This window comes from Periophthalmus magnuspinnatus, chromosome 24 (genome assembly GCF_009829125.3).
Source record: "Periophthalmus magnuspinnatus isolate fPerMag1 chromosome 24, fPerMag1.2.pri, whole genome shotgun sequence".
Taxonomy (NCBI): Eukaryota; Metazoa; Chordata; class Actinopteri; order Gobiiformes; family Gobiidae; genus Periophthalmus; species Periophthalmus magnuspinnatus.
Window position 1 is genome coordinate 27,789,530 of NC_047149.1, and position 22,931 is coordinate 27,812,460.

Genomic DNA, 22,931 nt, shown 5'->3' on the forward strand with positions numbered 1-22,931 from the left:
GTGTTAGGAGCATGTTAGGAGCGTGTTAGGAGCATGTTGCTGTGTGTCGGACAGAGTGGTCAGCAATACCGGGACTCCACAAGGGACAGTCCTCTCTCGCTTCCTCTTCACTCTCTACACTACGGACTTCAGCTACTGCAGTGAGACTTGCCACCTTCAGAAGTTTTCTGATGACTCTGCAGTGGTGGGATGCATCAGCGGTGGTGACGAGGGGGAGTACAGGACGGTAGTGGACAACTTTGTCACCTGGAGTGAAAAGAACCACCTTCAACTCAACGTGACCAAGACAAAAGAACTGGTGGTGGACCTGAGGAGGACCAAAGCTGCTGTGACTCCCATCTCCATCCATGGGGTTAGTGTGGACGTGGTGGAGGAGTACAAGTACCTGGGAATGTACTTGGATAATAAACTGGACTGGAGCAGAAACGTGGACGCTGTCTACAAGAAGGGTCAGAGCCGCCTCTATTTCCTGAGGAGGCTGAGGTCCTTTGACATCTGCAGGACAATGCTCAGGATGTTCTATGAGTCTATGGTGGCCAGTGCCATCATGTACGCTGTGGTCTTCTGGGGCAGCAGTCTGCGCGTGAGGGACACTAACAGACTCAATAAGATCATCAGGAAGGCCGGCCATGTTGTGGGGGAGGAGCTGGCCTCTCTGACTGTTGTGTCGGACAGGAGGATGTTGGCCAAAATCAGGACTATTCTGGGCTCTCCCTTCCACCCCCTCCACAAGGTGCTGGCCAATCAGAAGAGCTCGTTCAGCCACAGACTGTTACTGCCACGCTGCTCCACTGAGAAACACAGGAAATCTTTCCTGCCTGTCGCCATCAAACTGTTCAATTCTTTGCTGTAACTGATCACATACAAGTACTGCAATATCCCATTTACTGTCTGTACATTGATGCAAATATGTTGTTATGTAAATTATTTATAGAGTCTATTTTAATTATTTATTGACTCTATTTTATTGTTATTGTTTTTAACACTGTGAATTATTATGACGCTACTTATTTTAAATTTTTCTATTTTGTGGTCGGTGGCATCTGTAACGAAGAGAATTTCCCCTCAGGGATCAATAAAAGTGATTCTGATTCTGATGTTAGGAGTGTGTTAGGAGAACGTGTTAGTAGAGTGTTACGAGCATGTTAAGAGTGTGTTAAGAGCTTGAACAATCTGAACCTGCTCCTCTTCTGTGGCGTCTCCAGATGGCTGCGGATGGTGTCTCTGATGGTCTCTATGTAGCCATCATTTTTAAGGAAGCCATTGAAACAAACCCATGTCTTTGTGGACCCTGAGCACAGGTCCCTGAGCACAGGTCCCTGAGCACAGGTCCCTGAGCACAGGTCCCTGAGCACAGGTCCCTGAGCACAGGTCCCTGTACACGGCCTCAGCCACGTCCTTGATGTTCTCAGTATCGGGCCTCACCCTCACGTTTCATACAGAGATCTCTGACATCAGCTGCTCAAACAGTTTGGCGAACGTTGGTTGTACCACAGACGGGTTTTTGGTCTGGAGGACACGCCAGCTCACCTCAAAAGCCAAACATGAGGTAGAGCATCTGTTTAATCTACAACGCATGTGTCAAACTCAAGGCCCGCGGGCCAAATGTGGCCCTCCACATCATTTTATGTGGCCCTTGACAGGGTAAATTAAAAGGTTTAATGGTCTTAAAATCTCAATTTAACAGGAGATACACAGTTACACAGACATAGTCTTACATCTAGGCAAATGCATATACAACATTGGTCACTTAAATAAGTAATAAATACAGAAATAGTTAATAATAATTTACAAGTTTAAAAAGTAGTTAGATTTATTTTACATTTGGCCCTTTGAGAGCAGCCATTTTGCTAATGTGGCCCTCGGTGAAAATGTGTTCGACACCCCTGATCTACAAAAAAGTCCAGGACTTGTCACCTCTTTTGAACGCGGGGCACACGCCACCGCGAACATCCTGCCTTTCATTGCTGCTTACATCACCCCTCCCCCCTCACCAGGTCCCTCCCCCCTCACCTGTCCCCTCCTCCCTCACCTGGCCCCTCCCCCCTCCCCCTCACCTGGCCCCTCCCCCCTCACCAGGCCCCTCCTTCCTTCACCTCGACATATTAATAAAATAAACTTTATCACAAAAGATCAAAAGTCTTTATTTACACAATGTACATATTTTAGTGGTCGTCATTTCAAAAACACAAAAACTATTATCTCAAAGTTTCATTCACAGTTAAAAGGCACTGAATCTCAGCGGCCAGTTCAAGATCAACAAAATTCTAAATAAAACTCAAAATAAAACTCAAAATAAAACTCTATCAAAACAATGAAAAAAGGACCACACTGTGAAAAATCATCTTTGATTCAGGATTTAAAGGCCCGTGTGACACGGTTTGTTATAATGTTGTTTCAAACAGACCTGTTCATTCTCACATGTTTAACACACAAACCTGCAGATTTAGACTGAGTTCTTCTCTTAAACTGAAAACACTCTGTTCCACCTTGTGATGTCATCATGTGGTGATACAGGAAGTGCTCCAATGTGTTTTTAAACTCCACACATCTTCACTAGAATCATTTGGATCATTTCAGTCCTGGAGTTGTCTCTTATCTCGACTCAACTAAAGGTAAAAGGAGGAGTTAACGTGAAAACTCCCACTTGATGACATCACAAAGTGGAACAGAGCATTTTGAGCTTTGGAGATGTTACAGACTAATAATAAAGTGCGACTCAAACATGTGTGAATGAAACAAAACACAACTCCGGGTCTGTTTTTGAGAAGGAAACTTTAGAACATGGAGCTCTCAGAGTCAGTTTGACACAGGAACTTTAAACAGATTTAACCTGAATATAAACTGTGCTGTCGTCATGGTGACGTGGTTCAGTTCATGGTTGTCATCATGGTGATTGTCAAAAACACATTTCATTTGTGAATCAACAGAACTCACTTGAGCAGCTTTAACTTTCATCAGGAAATAAAAACAAAAACATCAGTGGTTAAAGCAGTGCTTCTCAAATAGTGGGGCGTGAGATGCCGGGGGGCGTATGACTCGGCGTATGACACTGTAGATCTGTAGACACGTACGCAGCGAAGAAGCGAACAGAGCGAACAGATCGTGACACAGGACAGTGAACAAGAGACACTTTTGCTAAAGAGACACTATGGAAAACATTTTAACAGGGATGAAAAGAAAGGCAGAGATAAACGGAGGTAATGAGACACACTAAAGTCACCTGAACAGTAAGACGAGGAGGAGTCTGATGAAGAGTATTTAGCACTGGCTCCATCATGACTCCGGTGGGACACGAGGACAGACCGGTGTCTGCTGTGGCAGTGGACAGTGTGAAGCCAAATAAGACGCCTCATTACACTTCAGTCACGCTGATAAGATGCTGGAGTTTTTTCAGCGTAAACGTGTCAAATATTAACAACAATCATCCGCTTTGTAAATGTCACTTAAACCAGTGAGCACTGAGCATCATAAGGTGGCGTCCCAAATTGCTAAATTGCTTGTTTTTATTTGATATTTATTTAATTTTTAATGTATTCATTTGATGTTTATTTAATTGTATTTTTTTATTTGATATTTCATTAAATTTCATTACATTTTATTTTATTTTTTCAGTATCAAACGGTTCAATCAGTTGTTCCAACAATATGTATAGTTCAGTGGTTCTTAACCTTGTTGGAGGAACTGAACCTCACCACTTTCATACGCACATTCACCGAACCCTTCTTTATTGAAAAATAAAATATTATTTTTTTCAAATTCAAGACATATGTGTGTTTTACTGGTGCACAAAATAAATCGTGCATTAACATCACTGTGTTCAAAGAATAAAACCAGTACAATGCATGAACTCACAACAAATTACATACACACCTTTTTACAAAGACATGACCTTTTTTAATACTACCACACTGAAATTATTTTAATTTTTAATGGGGGGGCATGATAGAAAATAATTGAGAAGCACTGGGTTAAAGGAACAAGAAGGTCAGGGGTCAGGGAGGAGGTCAGGGGTCAGGGGTAAAACACGTCCATTTGAAAGAAGAAGCCCCATGATCCTCTGAGCGCATTTAAACTACAAATGTGAGAGCAAAGATCATCTCTGGACCACGCAGATCACCCACTCTGAATAAAGATCATCTCTGGACCACACGGATCACCCACTCTGAATAAAGATCATCTCTGGACCACGCGGATCACCCACTCTGAATAAAGATCATCTCTGGACCACGCGGATCACCCACTCTGCTGCAGGGTTCAATTGGAACAGGTCCTTCATATAGGTCTCCCCGTCCAGACAGCGCTCCTCTGGAGAAACAGAGAACAAGGTCAGGGTTCAGAAGGTTATACTATAATGTTCCCTCATGCCCTCTGCATTTGACCCATCCTTCAAATAGACAAATAAACAAACCCAAAGACCACACTCAGACTGAAAGAGTTTGAACTAAAACCATTGTTATTAAAGCGAAAGACTCACTGATGTTTCCTCCAATTTCATACAGACACAGCTCGTCCCTCTTCACCGTCACTGAACTGAACAATAACACAGCGTTATAAGGAGAAATGTTCCACAGAGTGTCTTAATAAGTAAATGATCTTTGTTTCTGTGAGGCTCGTACCTGTCCTGGCTCAGGAACCTCGTCAGAACATCTGCAGCCTGAAGCTCCTCTGTGAGCTGCACCGCCATCGACACCTTAGAGAATTGAGGAGCCTGCACCCGAATGAAACCATGACAACTCTCCTGGAGGGAGGAGAGGAGGAGAGGGGGAGAGGGGGAGGGGGAGGAGAGGAGGAGAGGGAGGAGAGAGAGAAACAGAGAGGTTAGCTGCACTTACATCTAGACCTTAGAGAACTGAAGAGCCTGCACCTGAATGAAACCATGACAACTCTCCTGGAGGGGAAAGAGAGACGAAGAGGGGGAGGAGAGGGAGGAGAGGAGGAGGGGGAGGAGAGGAGGAGAGGGGGAGAGGAGGAGGGGGAGGAGAGGGGGAGAGGGAGGAGGGGGAGGAGAGGAGGAGGGGGAGGAGAGGAGGAGGGGGGGGGGGGAGGAGGGGGAGGAGAGGAGGAGGGGGAGGAGAGGGAGGAGGGGATATTGGGGATATATATAATATTTTAGTGGCGAAACATTTCCTGAATTCTCCATTGAAAGGAACGAGATTTCCAATAAACCTGAAGTGCTAAAAAGCGCTTTAGTGACATTTATGTAAAAAGTGTGCGGGGCCGAATAAGGTCAATAAACCATGTGCTGTTAGCATCCGTAGTTCTGTAGCATTTTCTCCAATAATAAAAAGGGAGCTGCTAACTGTGAGGTGAGAGAGCTAACCACTCTGCCGAGGTCACTCCTCTGAGCAAAGGATTTACTACAGTTCAACCTCTCCGTTAAAACCATTATGGAAAATGTCCCATGTTTTCATCGTTCTGACCTCCAGGGGCAGAGTACTCGTCTTTAATCAGACGCCTCGCTGCAGTTCCCCTCCTCACCTCTGGGGCGCTCCTCTCCGGCTGTTTGTCAGGAGTGATCTTCTTGAGCAGTTTCCTGACGGCGCGCTCTTTGTTCTGTTTCCTCTGACTCTCCATGTTCTGCTGCCGAACCTGCGTCAAGATGAACTTTGGGATCTGCAGAACACAAACTATGCCATTAGACACAGAGAGAACATGCAAACTCCAAACAAGGCTCACGAAATATCAACGAGCTCAAAGTGGACCTATTGAGCTTGTGTCTCTATGGCTCTCATCTCTCATTCTGTTATAATTTACACATTTTAAATCACAACATTCATCTAAAACCACTTCATAAAAGAAACAAATCCGCTGACTTCACTGTGGTGTCCAGTGGAGCTGACGTCGCCCTAAACGTCATCAAAACAAAGCACCGCATGCTGTGGCGCCCCCTATGGACAGATGCATATCACACTAGAGCAGCCCCGTGAACCCCGTGAATGCCATGGACCCTGTGACCTGTGGACCCTGTGACCTGTGGACCCTGTGACCTGTGGACTGTGGACCCTGTGACCTGTGGACCCTGTGACCTGTGGACCCTGTGACCCGTGGACTGTGGACCCTGTGGACTGTGGACCCTGTGACCTGTGGACTGTGGACCCTGTGACCTGTGGACCCTGTGACCTGTGGATTGTGTGGACCCCGTGAATGCTGTGGACCCTGTGACCTGTGGACTGTGTGGACTCCGTGAATGCCGTGGACCCTGTGACCTGTGGACCCTGTGACCTGTGGACTGTGTGGACCCCGTGAATGCCGTGGACCCTGTGACCTGTGGACTGTGTGGACCCCGTGAATGCCGTGGACCCTGTGACCTGTGGACTGTGTGGACCCCGTGAATGCCGTGGACCCTGTGACCTGTGGACTGTGTGGACCCCGTGAATGCCGTGGACCCTGTGACCTGTGGACTGTGTGGACCCCGTGAATGCCGTGGACCCTGTGACCTGTGGACTGTGTGGACCCCGTGAATGCTGTGGACCGTGTGACCTGTGGACTGTGTGGACCCCGTGAATGCCGTGGACCCTGTGACCTGTGGACCCTGTGACCTGTGGATTGTGTGGACCCCGTGAATGCTGTGGACCCTGTGACCTGTGGACTGTGTGGACCCCGTGAATGCCGTGGACCCTGTGACCTGTGGACTGTGTGGACCCCGTGAATGCTGTGGACCCTGTGACCTGTGGACTGTGTGGACCCCGTGAATGCCGTGGACCCTGTGACCTGTGGACTGTGTGGACCCCGTGAATGCCGTGGACCCTGTGGACTGTGGACCCTGTGACCCGTGGACCCTGTGACCTGTGGACTGTGGACCCTGTGACCTGTGGACCCCGTGAATGCCGTGGACCCTATGACCTGTGGACCCTGTGACCTGTGGACCCTGTGACCTGTGGACCCTGTGACCTGTGGACTGTGTGGACCCCGTGAATGCCGTGGACGCTGTGGACTCTGTGTCTCTTACGGTCCACAGCAGGTCCTGGTAGCGGATCAGCAGACGAACGATGTTGGCGGTGCTGGTTGCCATGGAGACCTCCTGCTGCTGCGTGACCTTCGCCCTTTGACCTTTGAACATGAATAGGTTGGGCGCCATGACGACAGACACATTGTTCAGGGTCATGCGGTTTTGGGCCTGATGCTCAATGACACGACGGAAAAACTCGACCAGCGCCTGAAAGAAAACATGAAGGATATTTATATCTGTCTATGACTGAGACCGGAGTTTGATTTTAGTACAAAGCAAAGGCAGATCACTCTCTGATTCAGAGTTTGGCAGTTCAGTTCCCACAGTCAGAAGAACATACTGACGCTGTGTCCTTGGGCAAAACCCTGCAGGTACTTATATATGATTGCTTATGAAAAGTCTCATGTCTGCTCATGCCTAAATGTCTCGTCTCATGTCTTCTAGTGCCGAAACATCTCATGACCCTGTAGAGCTCTGTATATTGTTGTTTTCTGACCCTGTAGAGCTCCGCTGTTTTCTGACCTTCAGTGTGTTGCGGTTCGCCTCTGGCAGCAGTAGAACCAGCAGATTCAGAGCCTGCAGCTGCTGCTTTTTCGTGGGGAGATCTGCACAAACAAGAAACAATCAAATATTTACTTTTAATAAAGTTGGAACAGGCCGTGTGCAGAATCTGTGGAACATTTAAACATTTAAAGCTGAGTTAGAGGCGGAACCTGAGGCCAGAAAACCTGATGTCAGAGAACCTGAGGTCAGAGAACCTGAGGCCAGAGAACCTGAGGCCAGAGAACCTGAGGCCAGAGAACCTGAGGCCAGAGAACATGAGGTGAGGTCTGAGGACCGGGTATATGTTTAAATCAGACGAGTTCTTCAAACTGTTACATAAGTTATATAGGTTTATATAGAATTGTCCATCAATCCATCCATGTTCTTCCTCTTATCCGGGGCCGGGTCGTGGGGGCAGCAGTCTAAGCAGGGACTCCCAGACTTCCCTCACCCCAGACACGTCCTGCAGCTCCTCCGGTGGGACCCCAAGGTGTTCCCAGGCCAGAGAGACATAGTCCCTCCAGTGTGTCCTGGGTCTTCCCCGGGGCCTCCTCCCGGTGGGACATGAACACCTCCCCAGGGAGGCGTCCTGGAGGCATCCTGAGCAGATGCCCGAGCCTCAGCTGCTCCTCTCGACGTGGAGGAGCAGCAGCTCTACTCTGAGCTCCTCCTTCACTTCCTACTTCTGAAGAGTGCAGATGCAAACCTTGCTTGCTCCTGCTGCTTCCTTCTTACTTTGCTTTTTTAATCATTTTACCTCTTCCATTGCTGGGAGATTTGTTTAGTTATGATTTTCTCTTAAGTAAAACAAGACTTTTAAACCATTTTTACATTTTTTAACAAAATTTTTGACGAGCCAGAGACATGTCTGGGGGAAGAGACAAAAGAAATTCTTTCTGCGAACGCTGTCAGAACTATCAACAACAAATTAATGAGCTACAAGCACGGATATTTGTTTTAGAATCTGAAAAAGGACTTCACCGAACGCTCCCTGTGACCTCCAGTGGTAACCTCCAGCCTACAGATACTTTCAGAGAAGAGAGTGAAAAAACTGCTACTTTCAACTTAAACCTGAGTGACACGGTGTCTTTTCCAAAACTTTGTAAAGACAAGAATTTCAAGCAAACGCGACAAGTGATAAGAGGCAATGCTAATATAGTTACATCACCCAAAATACAGCTTACAAACAGATTTTTACCACTGTCACAGACTGATGTTAACATACAAACGGAAAATGGATATTTGTCACAAAACAACAGCAATGAAATTGGCAAAAGAGCGGCGGCAGACAGGTGGTCTATGCCAAACGTCAAGGTCAGAGGTACGCTGCTGTTTGGAGACGGGGCTATCAGAGATGTGACTCACAGAGGAATCCAAACTTGCTCGTACCCCAGTCACACTGTCTCTGAGATTACAAAACTCCTCCCAAAAGTTTTGTCAACACACCAAGGAGCTAAACAGCTGATTGTGCACGTGGGTGCAGTTGACACCGGAATGAATCAGACTGAAATCTTGAAAAAGAATTTCATTGAATTATTTGAGGAGCTTGATAAAGTGGAGGTTAAGACTTTCACAGTGGACCTCTTCAGCATAGACAGAAGGAAGATGAACAAATTTACCCGGCTGCTTCAGATGAACACATGGCTGTTCAACACATGTGCAGCCAGAGGACTGCACTACATTGAGAACTTTGATCTATTCTGGAAACGAGAGGACCTGTTCAAGGGAAATGGCCCACGCCTGAGCAGAGGTGGAGTGAGAGTGTTGACGGATAACCTCCTCCACGCTCTGAGGCACCGGCCTGGACAGGGTCCTGGGCCAGTGAGAGAAAAGAGGAACGAGAGAAGCATTTCTGCTGCACCAACCACAGACCGAGCCAATGTGTCAGCACCACCAGCAGCACCACGACTACAACCACCACCTCCCCCAGTGAAGGACTCACCACCAGCAGCACAACCATCTCCCCCAGCGAAGGATTCAGCAGCACCACCACCTCCCCAAGAGAACAAATCACCATCACCACCACCTTCAAAAGTGAAGGATGCATCTCCAGCGTCACTTCCCTCAGGGCCCACATCACAGGCCTTGAACCTGTCTGTGACAGCCCCAGCAGAGGTTTCAGTCGCAGCAGCAGCACCCACATCACCTCCCCTGTCCACAGACCAGCCCTGGTCACACGGGGCCTCTGCTGTCTCAGGACACACGGGGCCTCTGCTGTCTCAGGACACACGGGGCCTCTGCTGTCTCAGGACACACGGGGCCTCTGCTGTCTCAGGACACACGGGGCCTCTGCTGTCTCAGGACATACAGTCATGATAAAGATGATAAAGGCCCTGTGATGGAGCTATATCTATATCTACAGTTACACCACGTAGACTGATTAACAGAAGGACAGACTGTCCAATCAGAGACATTGAGTTTACATTCCCTGTAAGACAATAACATCCAGTCCTACTGAAACTAATCTGAAACTTGCTGTGCTCAATGTCAGATCTTTATGTAACAAGTCCTTTTTAATTAATGATTTTATTTATTCTTTTAATCTTGATTTTATGTTTTTAACTGAAACATGGCACGACAAAAACACAGGTAATGCAATTCTAGTGGAATCAACTCCACCCAACTTCAAATTTGAATCTGAAACACGAGTAAACAAAAAGGGTGGAGGTGTGTGTGCATTTTTTTGAGATAATTTAGTTACTCACAGATTGTCATTTGGGGTGTCTTCATCTTTTGAGTATGTTTCCTTTAAAATGGAGCTAAAACAATCCCCCTCCAGACTCTACTTAGTCAAATACAAACCTCCCCAGCTCTGTCTGAGTTTTATTGATGATTTTACTGAGATGCTTTCAGTCGTATGCACTGACTTTGATGGTTTAGTCATTACAGGTGATTTTAATGTACATGTGGATAATGTGTTTGACAGAAACACTAAAGAGCTCAGTTCTGTCCTTGAAACCTTTGGTCTGACTCATGTCAGCGAGTCCACCCACAACAGAGACACACTCTGGACCTGCTCATTACAAAAGGAGTAAATATTTCAAATGTCAATGTGGTGGATGTTGCTCTGATCATTTTTGTGTCTTCTTTGACCTGTCCGTTATTCCCAAACCAGCGGCTGGTCCTGCAGTTGTTTGAAGGAGACACATAAATGATAAAACAGGTGCACTGTTCAAGGAAATAATACACTTGCATGTTCTAATGTTGATGATTTGTTGAACTCTGTGACTCTGAGTGTTTTGAATGTTCTCGACACCATTGCCCCGATGAAGGTTAAAATGGTTAAAGATAAGCAGAAAGCGCCATGGAGGAATGATGACTCGGTCAGGGCACAGAAAAGAGAGTGCCGGAGGGCCGAGCGGGAATGGCGCAAGTCAAAGCTCCAGGTTCATTATGAGATTTACAGAGAAAAGATGCACATGCACAACCACAGTTTATGTAGAACAAGGCAAAGGGATTTTTCTGACATTATTGGAATTTGTAGTAACAACTCTCGTGTCCTGTTTGCAACAGTAAACAGATTAACAAACCTCCCAGCTCCACTGCCGTGAGAACTAATTTCCACATCTAAGTGCAGTGAGTTTGAAGTATCTTTAATGACAAGGTCCAGAGCATTAAAAATGACATCAATTCCACAAGACAAATAACAACCCAGCACCACCTAGACACTTACAGCACCTGTAACTGACAAAACTGTCCAAGACATTCTCACCAGTCTGAGTTCATCTACATACTGCCTCCATGTGTTACCCACTAAATTTCTAAAGTCTGTGCTCAACAGTTTGCTGTCACCACTCACTCACATAGTTAATATGTCACTTCAATCTGGAACATTCCCAAGCACTTTGAAAACTGCTGTTATCAAGCCTCTCCTAAAGAAGAGCAGTCTTGATGCCACAATATTGAACAATTACCGACCGATCTCAAATCTGACGTTTTTAGGTAAAGTCCTTAAAAAAGTTGTTTACCAACAGCTTATTAACTTCCTCCAAATTAACAACTCCTTTGGTGTTTTCAGGTTTTAGACCCACCACAGACTGAGATGCTCTTATCAAGGACAAATGACATCCGCCTGACACTGATGCAGGCAAAGTCTCAGTGTTGATCCTGTTAGATCTGAGTGTTTCCTTTGACACTGTGGATCATGGGATCCTCTTACAGAGACTAGAGGACTGGGAGGGCATCTGTGGTACTGCACTAAACTGGTTCAAGTCCTATTTAGAAAACAGGGAGTACTTTGTTGAAATTGTAAAATGTGTCTCAGATAAAATGTCCCTGACCTGTGGGGTGCCCCAGGGGTCAGTCCTGGGACCCCTGTTGTTCAGTCTCTACATGCTGCTGTTAGGACAGTTAATACACAACAATAATGTGTCACACACAACTCTGCAGACGAGTCAGATCTATGTCTCACTGCAGCAGGTGAATATGGACCAGTGGATTCACTGCATCAACAGATCAGTGTGTGGAGGAAAAACAACTTTCTTCTGCTAAACTCAGACAAGACTCAAATAATCATCTTTGGCCACAGAAACATAGAGAAAGTGTCACCTCCAGTCTCTCTCTCTAAAACCTTCAACTCAGGACAGAAATCTAGGGGTAATAATGGACTCAGACTTCAACTTTAACAGCCACATCAAATCAATAACATCTGCAGCTTTTTTACCATCTAAAAAACATTGCAAAATCAAAGGTAAACTGTCAAAGCCAGACTTAGAGAGACTTATCCATGCATTTGTCTCCAGTAGGTTAGACGACTGTAACGGCCTGCTCACTGGCCTCTCCAGACGAGCCTTAACACAGCTGCAGAACATCCAGAACATCCAGAACACTGCTGCTCGGGTCCTGACTAGAACCAGGAAGTACTTCACACATGTGTCCTGTGCTCAGGTCTGTGGCTCCTGTGGCTCAGAGACTTTAAAGTAGCTCTGTGTGTATAAGTCTCTCCATGGCCTCGGGCCAAAGTTCATCTCTGACATGTTAGTGCCACATGAACCATCTCACAGTCTGAGGACTTCAGGGACTGGCCTCCTGCTGGTCCAGAGTCAGGACTAAACATGGAGAATCAGCATTTAAGTTTTATGCAGCTCGGGTCCTCTCCCTGATGTGAGACAGACTCGACTTTGACAATGTTTAAATCCAGACTCTGTTCTGTTCATCTGTGACTGAAAGGTTTTTATTCTGCCTCTTCTCTTTTAATGGTAAATTTATGATGATTATTTGTGATTATTTATGTTTTGATTTGTGTGATTTTAATTGTCTTTCTTATTCTGTAAAGCACTTTGAATTACCTTGTGTACGAATTGTGCTGTACAAATAAACTTGCCTTGCCTCCTGTGTGACTGAGCTCCTCACCCTATCTCTAAGAGAGCGCACAGCGGAAACCCATTTCGGCCGCTTGTATCCACGATCTTGTCCTTTTGGTCATGACCCAGAGTTCATGAGGTGAGGTCAGACTAAGGTAAATCGAGAACTTTGCCTTTGGACTCAGCTCCTTCTTCACACAGTGACAAAAAAACAATGAACAGAACTCCTCCCCCTCAGCGAGGTGACACACCATGTCCCCAGAGCCATTCTCCATGCACCGGCCTTTCATGGATCTTCCCAAAGGTGGTGGGTCCACGGGAGGACGGCTCCACATTGCTCCTTCGGGCTGAGCCTGGCCGAGCCCCTTGAGGAAAGGTCTGGCCACCAGGCGCTCGCTGTCAAGCATTTACCCCAGGCCTGGCACCAGGGTAATGCAAGTCCAGGCGACGTAACTGGCCCTGATTGTGTCCTAATCATGAAAAGCTTTTGAACCGATCTTAGTCTGACCCGTCCCCCTGGACCTGTTTGCCCTGGATGACCCTACCCGGGGCATGAAGCCCCCGACAATACAGCTCCCAGGATCATTTGGACTCAAACTCCTCCACCACGTTAAGGTGATGGTTCGAGGAGGAGTATATAGAATTATACAGAGTTATATAGGTTTACATATGGTTATAAACGGTTATATTGACCCCTACACAACATCTGAGCTCATGACATCATCAGACTCTGACCTGTCCTCCAGCTCAGTTTAAACGACTGCACAGTTTGGATACAGATCTGTGAATGCGTTGGCGTCATGTGACCCAAACGCGTTGGCCCTGATCTAAAGTGTGATGTCACTAACTGTTGACAGCGATGAAGGCGTTGAGGTGCTCGGCGCTCAGCAGTGGGAGGGGCAGCTCTCGGATCAACAGCTTTAACAGACTCGCTGCGTCGTGCTGCTTTAACTGACCCCAGGAAAAACGGCCATCGTAAAAGGACGACTCCAAGTCCTGACACAGAGCCTGAGGACAGAAGAAACCAGGACTGAACCAGGACTGAACCAGGACTGAACCAGGACAGAACCAGGACTAAAGTAGGATTAAACCAGGATTAAACGAGGACTGAACCAGGACTAAACCAGGACTGAACCAGGACTAAAGCAGGTCTAAAATAGGACTAAACCAGGATTGAACCAGGACTGAACCAGGACTACACCAGGACTGACCTTGACCCTGGTGGCCGCTCCTGGGATTCGGAGCAGTCCCTCTGTGTCCAGACCCTCGTCCTCGATGTGACTGATGAGCTGCATAAACACAGAAAATACAAAGTTATGGCATTATATATACATGTGTATATATGTATGTATCCAGGTCTTAGTCCTGGTTCAGTCCAGTCCAGGTCTTAGTCCTGATATGGTCCGGTCCAGGTCTTACTCTTTGCAGGATGATGGGCACTTTGGTTCCTGGGATCCTCTTTTGGTCCTGCTCCAGTAAAGTGTTGAGAGAGACTCCGAACAGGCCGCTGTCTGCACACAAAACAAACATCATGTGTATTATTTATGTCAGGGCGTGTTCTAACACGTGGGGGCGTGTCCTAACAGGTGAGAGCGTGTTCTAACATGTTGGGGCGTGTCCTAAGAGGTGAGGGCGTGTTCTAACACGTGGGGGCGTGTCCTAACGTGTGAAGCCGTGTCATGTGACTGGTCGTGTTTTGTATGGGTCAGTTTTACCTTTAGTTTTGATCTTTACAGGTTTCTGAGCCTTGATGTCGACGCCCGCCGTGTCAAACAGAGCCGTCATCTCCACCAAGACCAAGCGCTGGACCTGACCCACACGACACAATATATACAACATATAACATATATATATACAACATATAACACATATATACAACATATATATACAACATATAACACATATATATAACATAAAAATTTCCTTCTCACTCTCCGCGGGTTGTCTCAGGTCCTCTCCCAGAGGGGGTGAGAAGGACATATATATATATATATATATATATATACACACACACACACATGTAACATATTTAATTAATGTGATGATATGGTCTATTTTTTTTGGGTCCATTTGTTTTAGGGTTTATTTGTTTTATGAAGTGTGTTTTTGTTTCCAGACTCCATCTGTTTGTGGCATATTTTTTCTCTTTTACATTTGGCTGTTTCTGTGTCTCAGATTAAACAGAAATGTGGCTGACATTCTGCACCAGTCACTTATTTAAAGTCACAGTGTGGAACTTTCCAGAGTTTGCACGTCACTTGCATGATTCCATGGAAATGGTGAGTTAAAACCGTACTGCGGAACCCTCCCTATAGAGGTGTATGTTTTATGTCATACTGCATAAGAATATAACCAAAGGAGCAATGTTTCCATGGACGAGAGAATCAGACCTTTACAGACGTTTACCTTCTTCATGTCCTGTGGTGACAAGTCTCCGATTCTGGTCTGGCCGGTTTTATCCCGAAGCAACTTAAAATTCTGAAATAAATAAAAACAGGTTAATTCACAAACATATACTGTATATGCATCTGTTCCACCACTAGGTGTCGCTGCAGACACACACTTCACCATCTCATTTTACATAAACACAGCCCTGAGCTAAAAATAGACTCTGAGCAGGTCACAGAGTCAAGTCCAAAACAACGAGACAAGCTAATATTTAACAAGCATTAACTGTAACGAGTGTTAACTGAGCGCCAACGAGAAGCACGGAAATAAAACTCTTAAATATATCATTATTATTATTATTATTATTATTATTATTATTATTATTATTATTATTATTATTATTATTATTATTATTATTCAGAGCGTGGCCTTTGGACTTTACCATGAAAATCCACTAGAAATGATCCAAATGATTCTATAAATGAAGGTGTGTGGAGTTTAAAAACACAGTGGAGCACTTCCTGTATCACCACATGATGACATCACAAGGTGGAACAGAGTGTTTTCAGTTTGAGAGAAGAACTCAGCCTAAATCTGCAGGTTTGTGTGTTAAACATGTGAGAATGAAACAAAACACGACTCCAGGTCTGTGTGTGACGAGGAAACAACATTCGAGAGTAAAGGGCCTTTTACATACTTACATATATACATACAAACACACACATACATACACACACACACACACAGATACACCCCTACATACACACACACCCCTACATACACACACACATACACACACACCCCTACACACATTTCTAAACTCACCGGGAGCTTGTCGTCTGCGCTGATGCTGTTCCTCTGAATCGGGCCTTGGTTTTTCTCTCTGTAGTTTAAAGCCTGTTCAGAAAACGCCACTTCAACATTTAGCTCTGTGTCCGTCTCTGAAGAACAACATGAACGAGAGAAAGAGTGTTCAAAAAGAGTGAGATGAGATGAGTGTTCAAAAAGAGTGAGATGAGTGTTCAAAAAAAGGGAGATGAGCAAGGAGTGTTCAAAAAGAGTGAGATGAGAGGAGTGTTCAAAAAGAGAGAGATGAGTGTTCAAAAAGAGTGAGATGAGAGGAGTGTTCAAAAAGAGTGAGATGAGTGTTCAAAAAAAGGGAGATGAGCAAGGAGTGTTCAAAAAGAGTGAGATGAGAGATGAGTGTTCAAAAAGAGTGAGATGAGAGATGAGTGTTCAAAAAGAGTGAGATGTTGTGACATGTGACACGTGAGTCATGTGACATGCGAGTCATGTGACACGTGAGTCATGTGACACGTGAGTCATGTGACATGTGAGTCATGTGACGCTAGGGCTGTTGAACGGGACATGTTCTATAAGTTGTTTTAAAGCCAATTCAATTCATTTTACTTTTGTAACGCCCAAAATCACAACAACAGTTGTCTCGAAGGGCGTTCATGTTTTGGTTGATGGGGGAAACCGGAGTACCCGGAGGAAACCCATCCGGACACGAGGAGAAACATGAAAAACTCCACACAGAAAGGCCTGGTGACCCGGGGATCAACCAAACCTTCTGCTGTGAGACATGAGCCACTCAGCCACCGAGATATACACACAAAAACACAACAACACACAAAAACAAACAACACACAAAAACACAACAACACACAAAAACACACAACACACAAAAACACACAACACACAAAAACACACAACACACAAAAACACACAACACACAAAAACACAACAACACACAAAAACACACAACACACAACACACAACAACACACAAAAACACACAACACACAAAAACACACAACACACAAAAACAAAACAACACACAAAAACAAAACACACAAAAACAAAAACAAACAACACACAAAAACAAAACAACACACAAAAACAAAACAACACACAAAAACAAAACACACAAAAACAAAACACACAAAAACAAAACACACAAAAACAAACAACACACAAAAACAAACAACACACAAAAACAAACAACACACAAAAACAAAACAACACACAAAAACAAAACACACAAAAACAAAAACAAACAACACACAAAAACAAAACAACACACAAAAACAAAACAACACACAAAAACAAAACACACAAAAACAAAACACACAAAAACAAAACACACAAAAACAAAACACACAAAAACAAACAACACACAAAAACAAACAACACACAAAAACAAACAACACACAAAAACAAACAACACACAGAAACAAACAACACACAAAAACAAAACAACAGGAAAAATCAGACAAAACAAGAAAAATCGGCCAGACGAGGAGGAGGAAGACCAGACGAGGAGGAGGAGAGCTGGACGAGGAGGAGAGGGAGCCACAGTATAAAAGCATGTTTTTTCATAATGATGTGTTCATTGCTCTGACATACGTTCTTACTGTGTACGAGCTCACATCTCCACAAACCTGACTCATATTTGGCTCGTCCTGATTGTTTTTATAGAGATGTTGTTCTTTTGGCTAATATTCTACATGATAACATTAAACTCATCTATCTCCATGGAGAATGTTCTGTAGTATGGCTTTACCTTTCTATTTCCATGGAAACATGCCGAAGACGTGCCACCTGTAGAAAGTTGCAGACTGTAGCTTTATCCTTCTCATTTACTCAGCGTTTTATTTGGGGTGATTCAAGTTTGAGTGAACAGTATTCAAGACACCATTGCTCCGATCTGCTCGTTTTCCGCGACATGCTCAGGTCCTCTCCCAGAGGCCTGGGAGCTCAGGTCCTCTCCCAGAGGCCCGGGAGCTCGGGTCCTCTCCCTGAGGCCTGGGAGCTCGGGTCCTCTCCCTGAGGCCTGGGAGCTCGGGTCCTCTCCCAGAGGCCCGGGAGCTCGAGGGTTCTACAGTATCTTTGCTGTCCCTGCACTTTTCTGGACTGAGATGTCTGATGTTCTTCCTGGGATCTGCTGCTGCTCCTCCAGTTTGGGGGTCACTGCCCCGAGTGTCCGATGACCACGGGGACCACTGAGGCCTTCACCTTCCAGGCCTTCTCCATCTCTTCTATAAACCCCTGGTATTTCTCTAGTTTCTCATGTTCCTTTTTCCTGATATTCCAATCACTTGGTTCTGCGATGCCAACCACAACGGCTTTGCCCTGTTGTTTCTCCACCTTCACAGTGTCCGTTTGGTGCATTCTGTCAGTCTGTATCTGAAGTTCCACAGGATCTTGGCTCATTCTCCATGACCTTTGGAGGTTTCCCACCTTGACCTCGGGGTTTCCAGTCCGTACTCTGCACAGATGTTTCTGTACATTATGGCGCCACTTGGTTATGTCGCTCCATGTTTGCTTTCCCTGCAGCGTCTTACACCTGCAGTTATGTGCAGGTCTCAGGGGCCTCTTTGCACAGTCTACACCTTGGCTCTTGTCTGGTGTGGTAGATCTGGGCCTCACTCTGGTGCTCAAGGCTCCTGTGCTCCAGGATGAGCCTCTGTCCTTCAGACCAGCTCTCTCAAGCCATTGGTAGGATTTCTCGCTATGAGCCTCTTCAGTTCTGTTCTGGTGGTACGTCCCGTGCAGGGGCTTGTCCTTCCATGACGGTTCCTCCTTCTCCTCCTCCTCTGCGCTCCACTGTCTGAGACACTGAGCTCGTCGTCTGTTGGGGCCTTGTTCTTGATGTTCTCATGGATCTTGGATGTTTCATCCTGGACTGTGGCTCTCACCCTCACTCGTCCTCGTCCTCCTTCCTTACGGCTCGTACAGTCTCACGGTGCTGGATTTGGGATGGACCCTCGATGCAGGTCAGGAGCTTTGGGGTCTTAGCGTCTGTGTTCTGTATCTCCTCCTTTGGCTGATGATTCCTGCTGGTATCTGATACTTTCAGGGCGTAGCTGTTTGTTGCCTGGTCTTGTTCCATTGATCTGACTCCTCAGGACTCGACTCACTCGTCTGAGGTATTTGGCCGTGGCTGTTTTCAATGCTGCATTCACATCTTCTAGGAGACTTTCAGATGGTACTTCACTCAGCTTCTGTAACTGGCATCGGGGTGTATGTATGTGTATGTGTGTGTGTGTGTGTGTGTATGTGTAGGGGTGTGTGTGTATGTGTATGAATGTGTGTGATGTACCAGTGAGACAGGAGGCACCTTTCTTCTTATCGTTCTCTCCGTTCACGTCACTTGATTTCAGAGATGCCTAAAACAAAATAAAGGCATCAAAACTGGTACTAAACATGGACTAGATCAGGACTAGACGAGGATCAAATCTAATTTAGGACTAAACAGATGAGACCAGGGCCAGACCATGATGGATTTGTTTATTCTTGGCTCATACGTGTTTGTGTTGTGGTGTTTATTGTTTTTATGATTGTGTTTTTGGTTCTTACGTGTTTGTGTTGTGGTGTTTATTGTTTTTATGATTGTGTTTTTGGCTCATACGTGTTTGTGTTGTGGTGTTTATTGTTTTTATGATTGTGTTTTTGGCTCATACGTGTTTGTGTTGTGGTGTTTATTGTTTTTATGATTGTGTTTTTGGCTCATACGTGTTTGTGTTGTGGTGTTTATTGTTTTTATGATTGTGTTTTTGGCTCATACGTGTTTGTGTTGTGGTGTTTATTGTTTTTATGATTGTGTTTTTGGTTCTTACGTGTTTGTGGTGTCCTGGAGGTCTGAAGATGTCCCTCACATCGGGCAGATGTTGTCGGTTCCTCCTCCTCAGAGTCTGCTGCACACGCCGCTCTATGGCTGCGGCCTGTGAGCGCGTCAGAGTCGACAGAAACGCAGCGCTGTCCTCGTCCTGCAGAGGGCAGACAGAGCGTTAACACAAACAGACTGATCCAACAGATTGAAATTTAGAAAAAAAATGCACAAGAGTAATTTTTACAGCGGACACAAACACACAAACAAACACACACAAACACACACACAAACATACACAATCAAACACACACAAACAAACACAAACATAAACACACACACAAACATACACAATCAAACACACACAAACACACAAACACACACACAAACTCGCACACACAAACATACACAATCAAACACACACAAACAAACATAAACACACACACAAACTCACACACACAAACACACATGAACAAACACACACAAACACACAAACACACACACAAACTCGCACACACAAACGTACACAATCAAACACACACAAACAAACACACAAATCTATCAGCTCTGATTAAAGAGGTGTTTAATTGACACCTGTTCTTGGTCGTTGGGGGCGGAGTCATCAAACAGTCGTGCAAGTCCCGCCTCCACGAGCCACGCCTCCTCCTGCTCCCCCTCTGAAACACAAACACGATGTCATACATGTGTCATACATGTGTCATACATGTGTCATACATGTGTCATACACTGCACAAATATAAACATGTCAACTTTTTATTTAATATGTTTGTGTCAATGACGTTGTAAAAAACATTTAGGATCAACATAAAGATGTACTGTGGAATTTTCCTGGTGGATGATGTGAAGATGAAATTGTGTTGCCTATAATGTTCTGAAGTGTGGCATTAAACTTGTCTCCATGAAGATAAGCAGATAACATCACTGGGCCAATTTACCACCCAGATCTATGAAAAGGTGACCCAGTAAGAGTATGTTTATTGAGGTCATTTTGAGCAATAAAACACGTCTAGTGAATAAACGAGATAGCTATGTTTAATGCCAAACTGAGGAACATTTCAGGAAAAGAAAAATCATCTCCATGGAGACAAGCAGATGGCAGACCCCTCACCAGAAAAGCGACATAAGGCACCTTTAAAATATCTGCTCATTAAACGTAAATATTTTAAAGGAAAAGCTGATGTCATATTTCTATTAATTATAAACCAAAGGTCAAAGGTCACGTGATAAACACGTCTGAGGAAGTGGAAGTTTAAATGAAACAATCGAGTTCATAAACAGACTCCTGCCTCCGTCTGAACCTGCTCCTTTTGTTTCTGTCACGTTTTATAAACATGTTTTATACCGTGTTTTATAACATGTTCTCTGCAGTCGATGTCGTCAACGTTCTCTGAGGTTTGATCAGGCGCGTTCAGGAGAGTGACCTTCAGTTAGAATCACAGCCCCGGGAATATTGATGACATCAGCCGCAAAATAAGAAGTGTCTCCACTATAAAACTTTTGCTCAGTGACGGAATTGAAAATTTTGTTTTCTACATCAGTAGAAAACAAAATTTTCCTAAGTTATTCAAAGTAGTTAGCCACAACAGTTAGTCACAACAGTTAGCCACAACAGTTAGTCACAACAGTTAGTCACAACAGTTAGCCACAACAGTTAGCCACAACAGTTAGCCACAACAGTTAGCCACAACAGTTAGCCACAACAGTTAGTCACAACAGTTAGTCACAACAGTTAGCCACAACAGTTAGCCACAACAGTTAGCCACAACAGTTAGCCACAACAGTTAGCAACAGTGGTTAGCCACGACAGTTAGCCACAGCAGTTAGCCACAGCGGTTAGCCACAACAGTTAGTCACGGCGGTTAGTCACAACAGTTAGCCACAGCAGTTAGCCACAGCAGTAGGTTACAGCGGTTAACCACAGTAGTTAGCCACAACAGTTAAAAAAATGTTGTTTTCTACATCAGCTGTAAGTTATTCAAAGCAGTTAGCCACAACAGTTAGCCACAACAGTTAGCCACAGCGGTTAGCCACAGCAGTTAGCCACAACAGTTAGCCACAGCGGTTAGTCACAACAGTTAGCCACATCAGTTAGCCACAACAGTTAGTCACAACAGTTAGCCACAACAGTTAGCCACAACAGTTAGCCACAACAGTTAGCCACAACAGTTAGCCACAACAGTTAGTCACAACAGTTAGCCACAACAGTTAGCCACAACAGTTAGCCACAACAGTTAGCCACAACAGTTAGCCACAACAGTTAGTCACAACAGTTAGCCACAACAGTTAGCCACAACAGTTAGCCACAACAGTTAGCCACAACAGTTAGCAACAGTGGTTAGCCACGACAGTTAGCCACAGCAGTTAGCCACAGCGGTTAGCCACAACAGTTAGTCACGGCGGTTAGTCACAACAGTTAGCCACAGCAGTTAGCCACAGCAGTAGGTTACAGCGGTTAACCACAGTAGTTAGCCACAACAGTTAAAAAAATGTTGTTTTCTACATCAGCTGTAAGTTATTCAAAGCAGTTAGCCACAACAGTTAGCCACAACAGTTAGCCACAGCGGTTAGCCACAGCAGTTAGCCACAACAGTTAGCCACAGCGGTTAGTCACAACAGTTAGCCACATCAGTTAGCCACAACAGCTAGCCACAGCGGTTAGCCACAGCAGTTAGCCACAGTGGTTAGTCACAACAGTTGGCCACATCGGTTAGCCACAGCAGTTAGCCACAACAGTTAGCCACAGCGGTTAGCCATAGCGGTTAATCATGACAGTTAATCACGACAGTTAGCCACTGCGGTTAGCCACAATGGTTAGCCACAGCAGTTAGCCACAACAGTTAGCCACAACAGTTAGCCACAACAGTTAGCCACAGCAGTTAGCCACAATAGTTGGCCACAGCTGTTAGCCACAGCTGTTAGCCACAGCAGTTAGCCACAGCAGTTAGCCACAATAGTTAGCCACAGCTGTTAGCCAGAGCAGTTAGCCACAGCAGTTAGCCACAATAGTTAGCCACAGCTGTTAGCCACAGCTGTTAGCCACAATAGTTAGCCACAGCTGTTAGCCAGAGCAGTTAGCCACAGCAGTTAGCCACAATAGTTAGCCACAGCTGTTA

General features: G+C 45.2%; 1 protein-coding gene across 1 annotated transcript in view; it reads right to left on the reverse strand.

Moving 5' to 3' along the window:
• Positions 1–2,124: 2,124 nt before the first annotated feature.
• LOC117393110 (rho GTPase-activating protein 18-like) overlaps positions 2,125–22,931 on the reverse strand; it is a 37,838-nt gene continuing 17,031 nt past the window's right edge. Inside the window, exons 4-18 of the mRNA XM_033991290.2 lie at positions 20,392–20,474; positions 19,808–19,957; positions 19,291–19,357; positions 16,012–16,127; positions 15,205–15,276; positions 14,514–14,607; positions 14,218–14,309; positions 14,010–14,087; positions 13,647–13,806; positions 7,475–7,557; positions 6,953–7,159; positions 5,482–5,616; positions 4,620–4,741; positions 4,478–4,533; positions 2,125–4,308 (exon numbers count right to left, since the gene is read on the reverse strand). Of these exons, the coding sequence (XP_033847181.1) occupies positions 4,217–4,308; positions 4,478–4,533; positions 4,620–4,741; positions 5,482–5,616; positions 6,953–7,159; positions 7,475–7,557; positions 13,647–13,806; positions 14,010–14,087; positions 14,218–14,309; positions 14,514–14,607; positions 15,205–15,276; positions 16,012–16,127; positions 19,291–19,357; positions 19,808–19,957; positions 20,392–20,474 (1,607 nt within the window). The 3' untranslated portion in view covers positions 2,125–4,216. The remainder of the gene's footprint in view (positions 4,309–4,477; positions 4,534–4,619; positions 4,742–5,481; positions 5,617–6,952; positions 7,160–7,474; positions 7,558–13,646; positions 13,807–14,009; positions 14,088–14,217; positions 14,310–14,513; positions 14,608–15,204; positions 15,277–16,011; positions 16,128–19,290; positions 19,358–19,807; positions 19,958–20,391; positions 20,475–22,931) is intronic.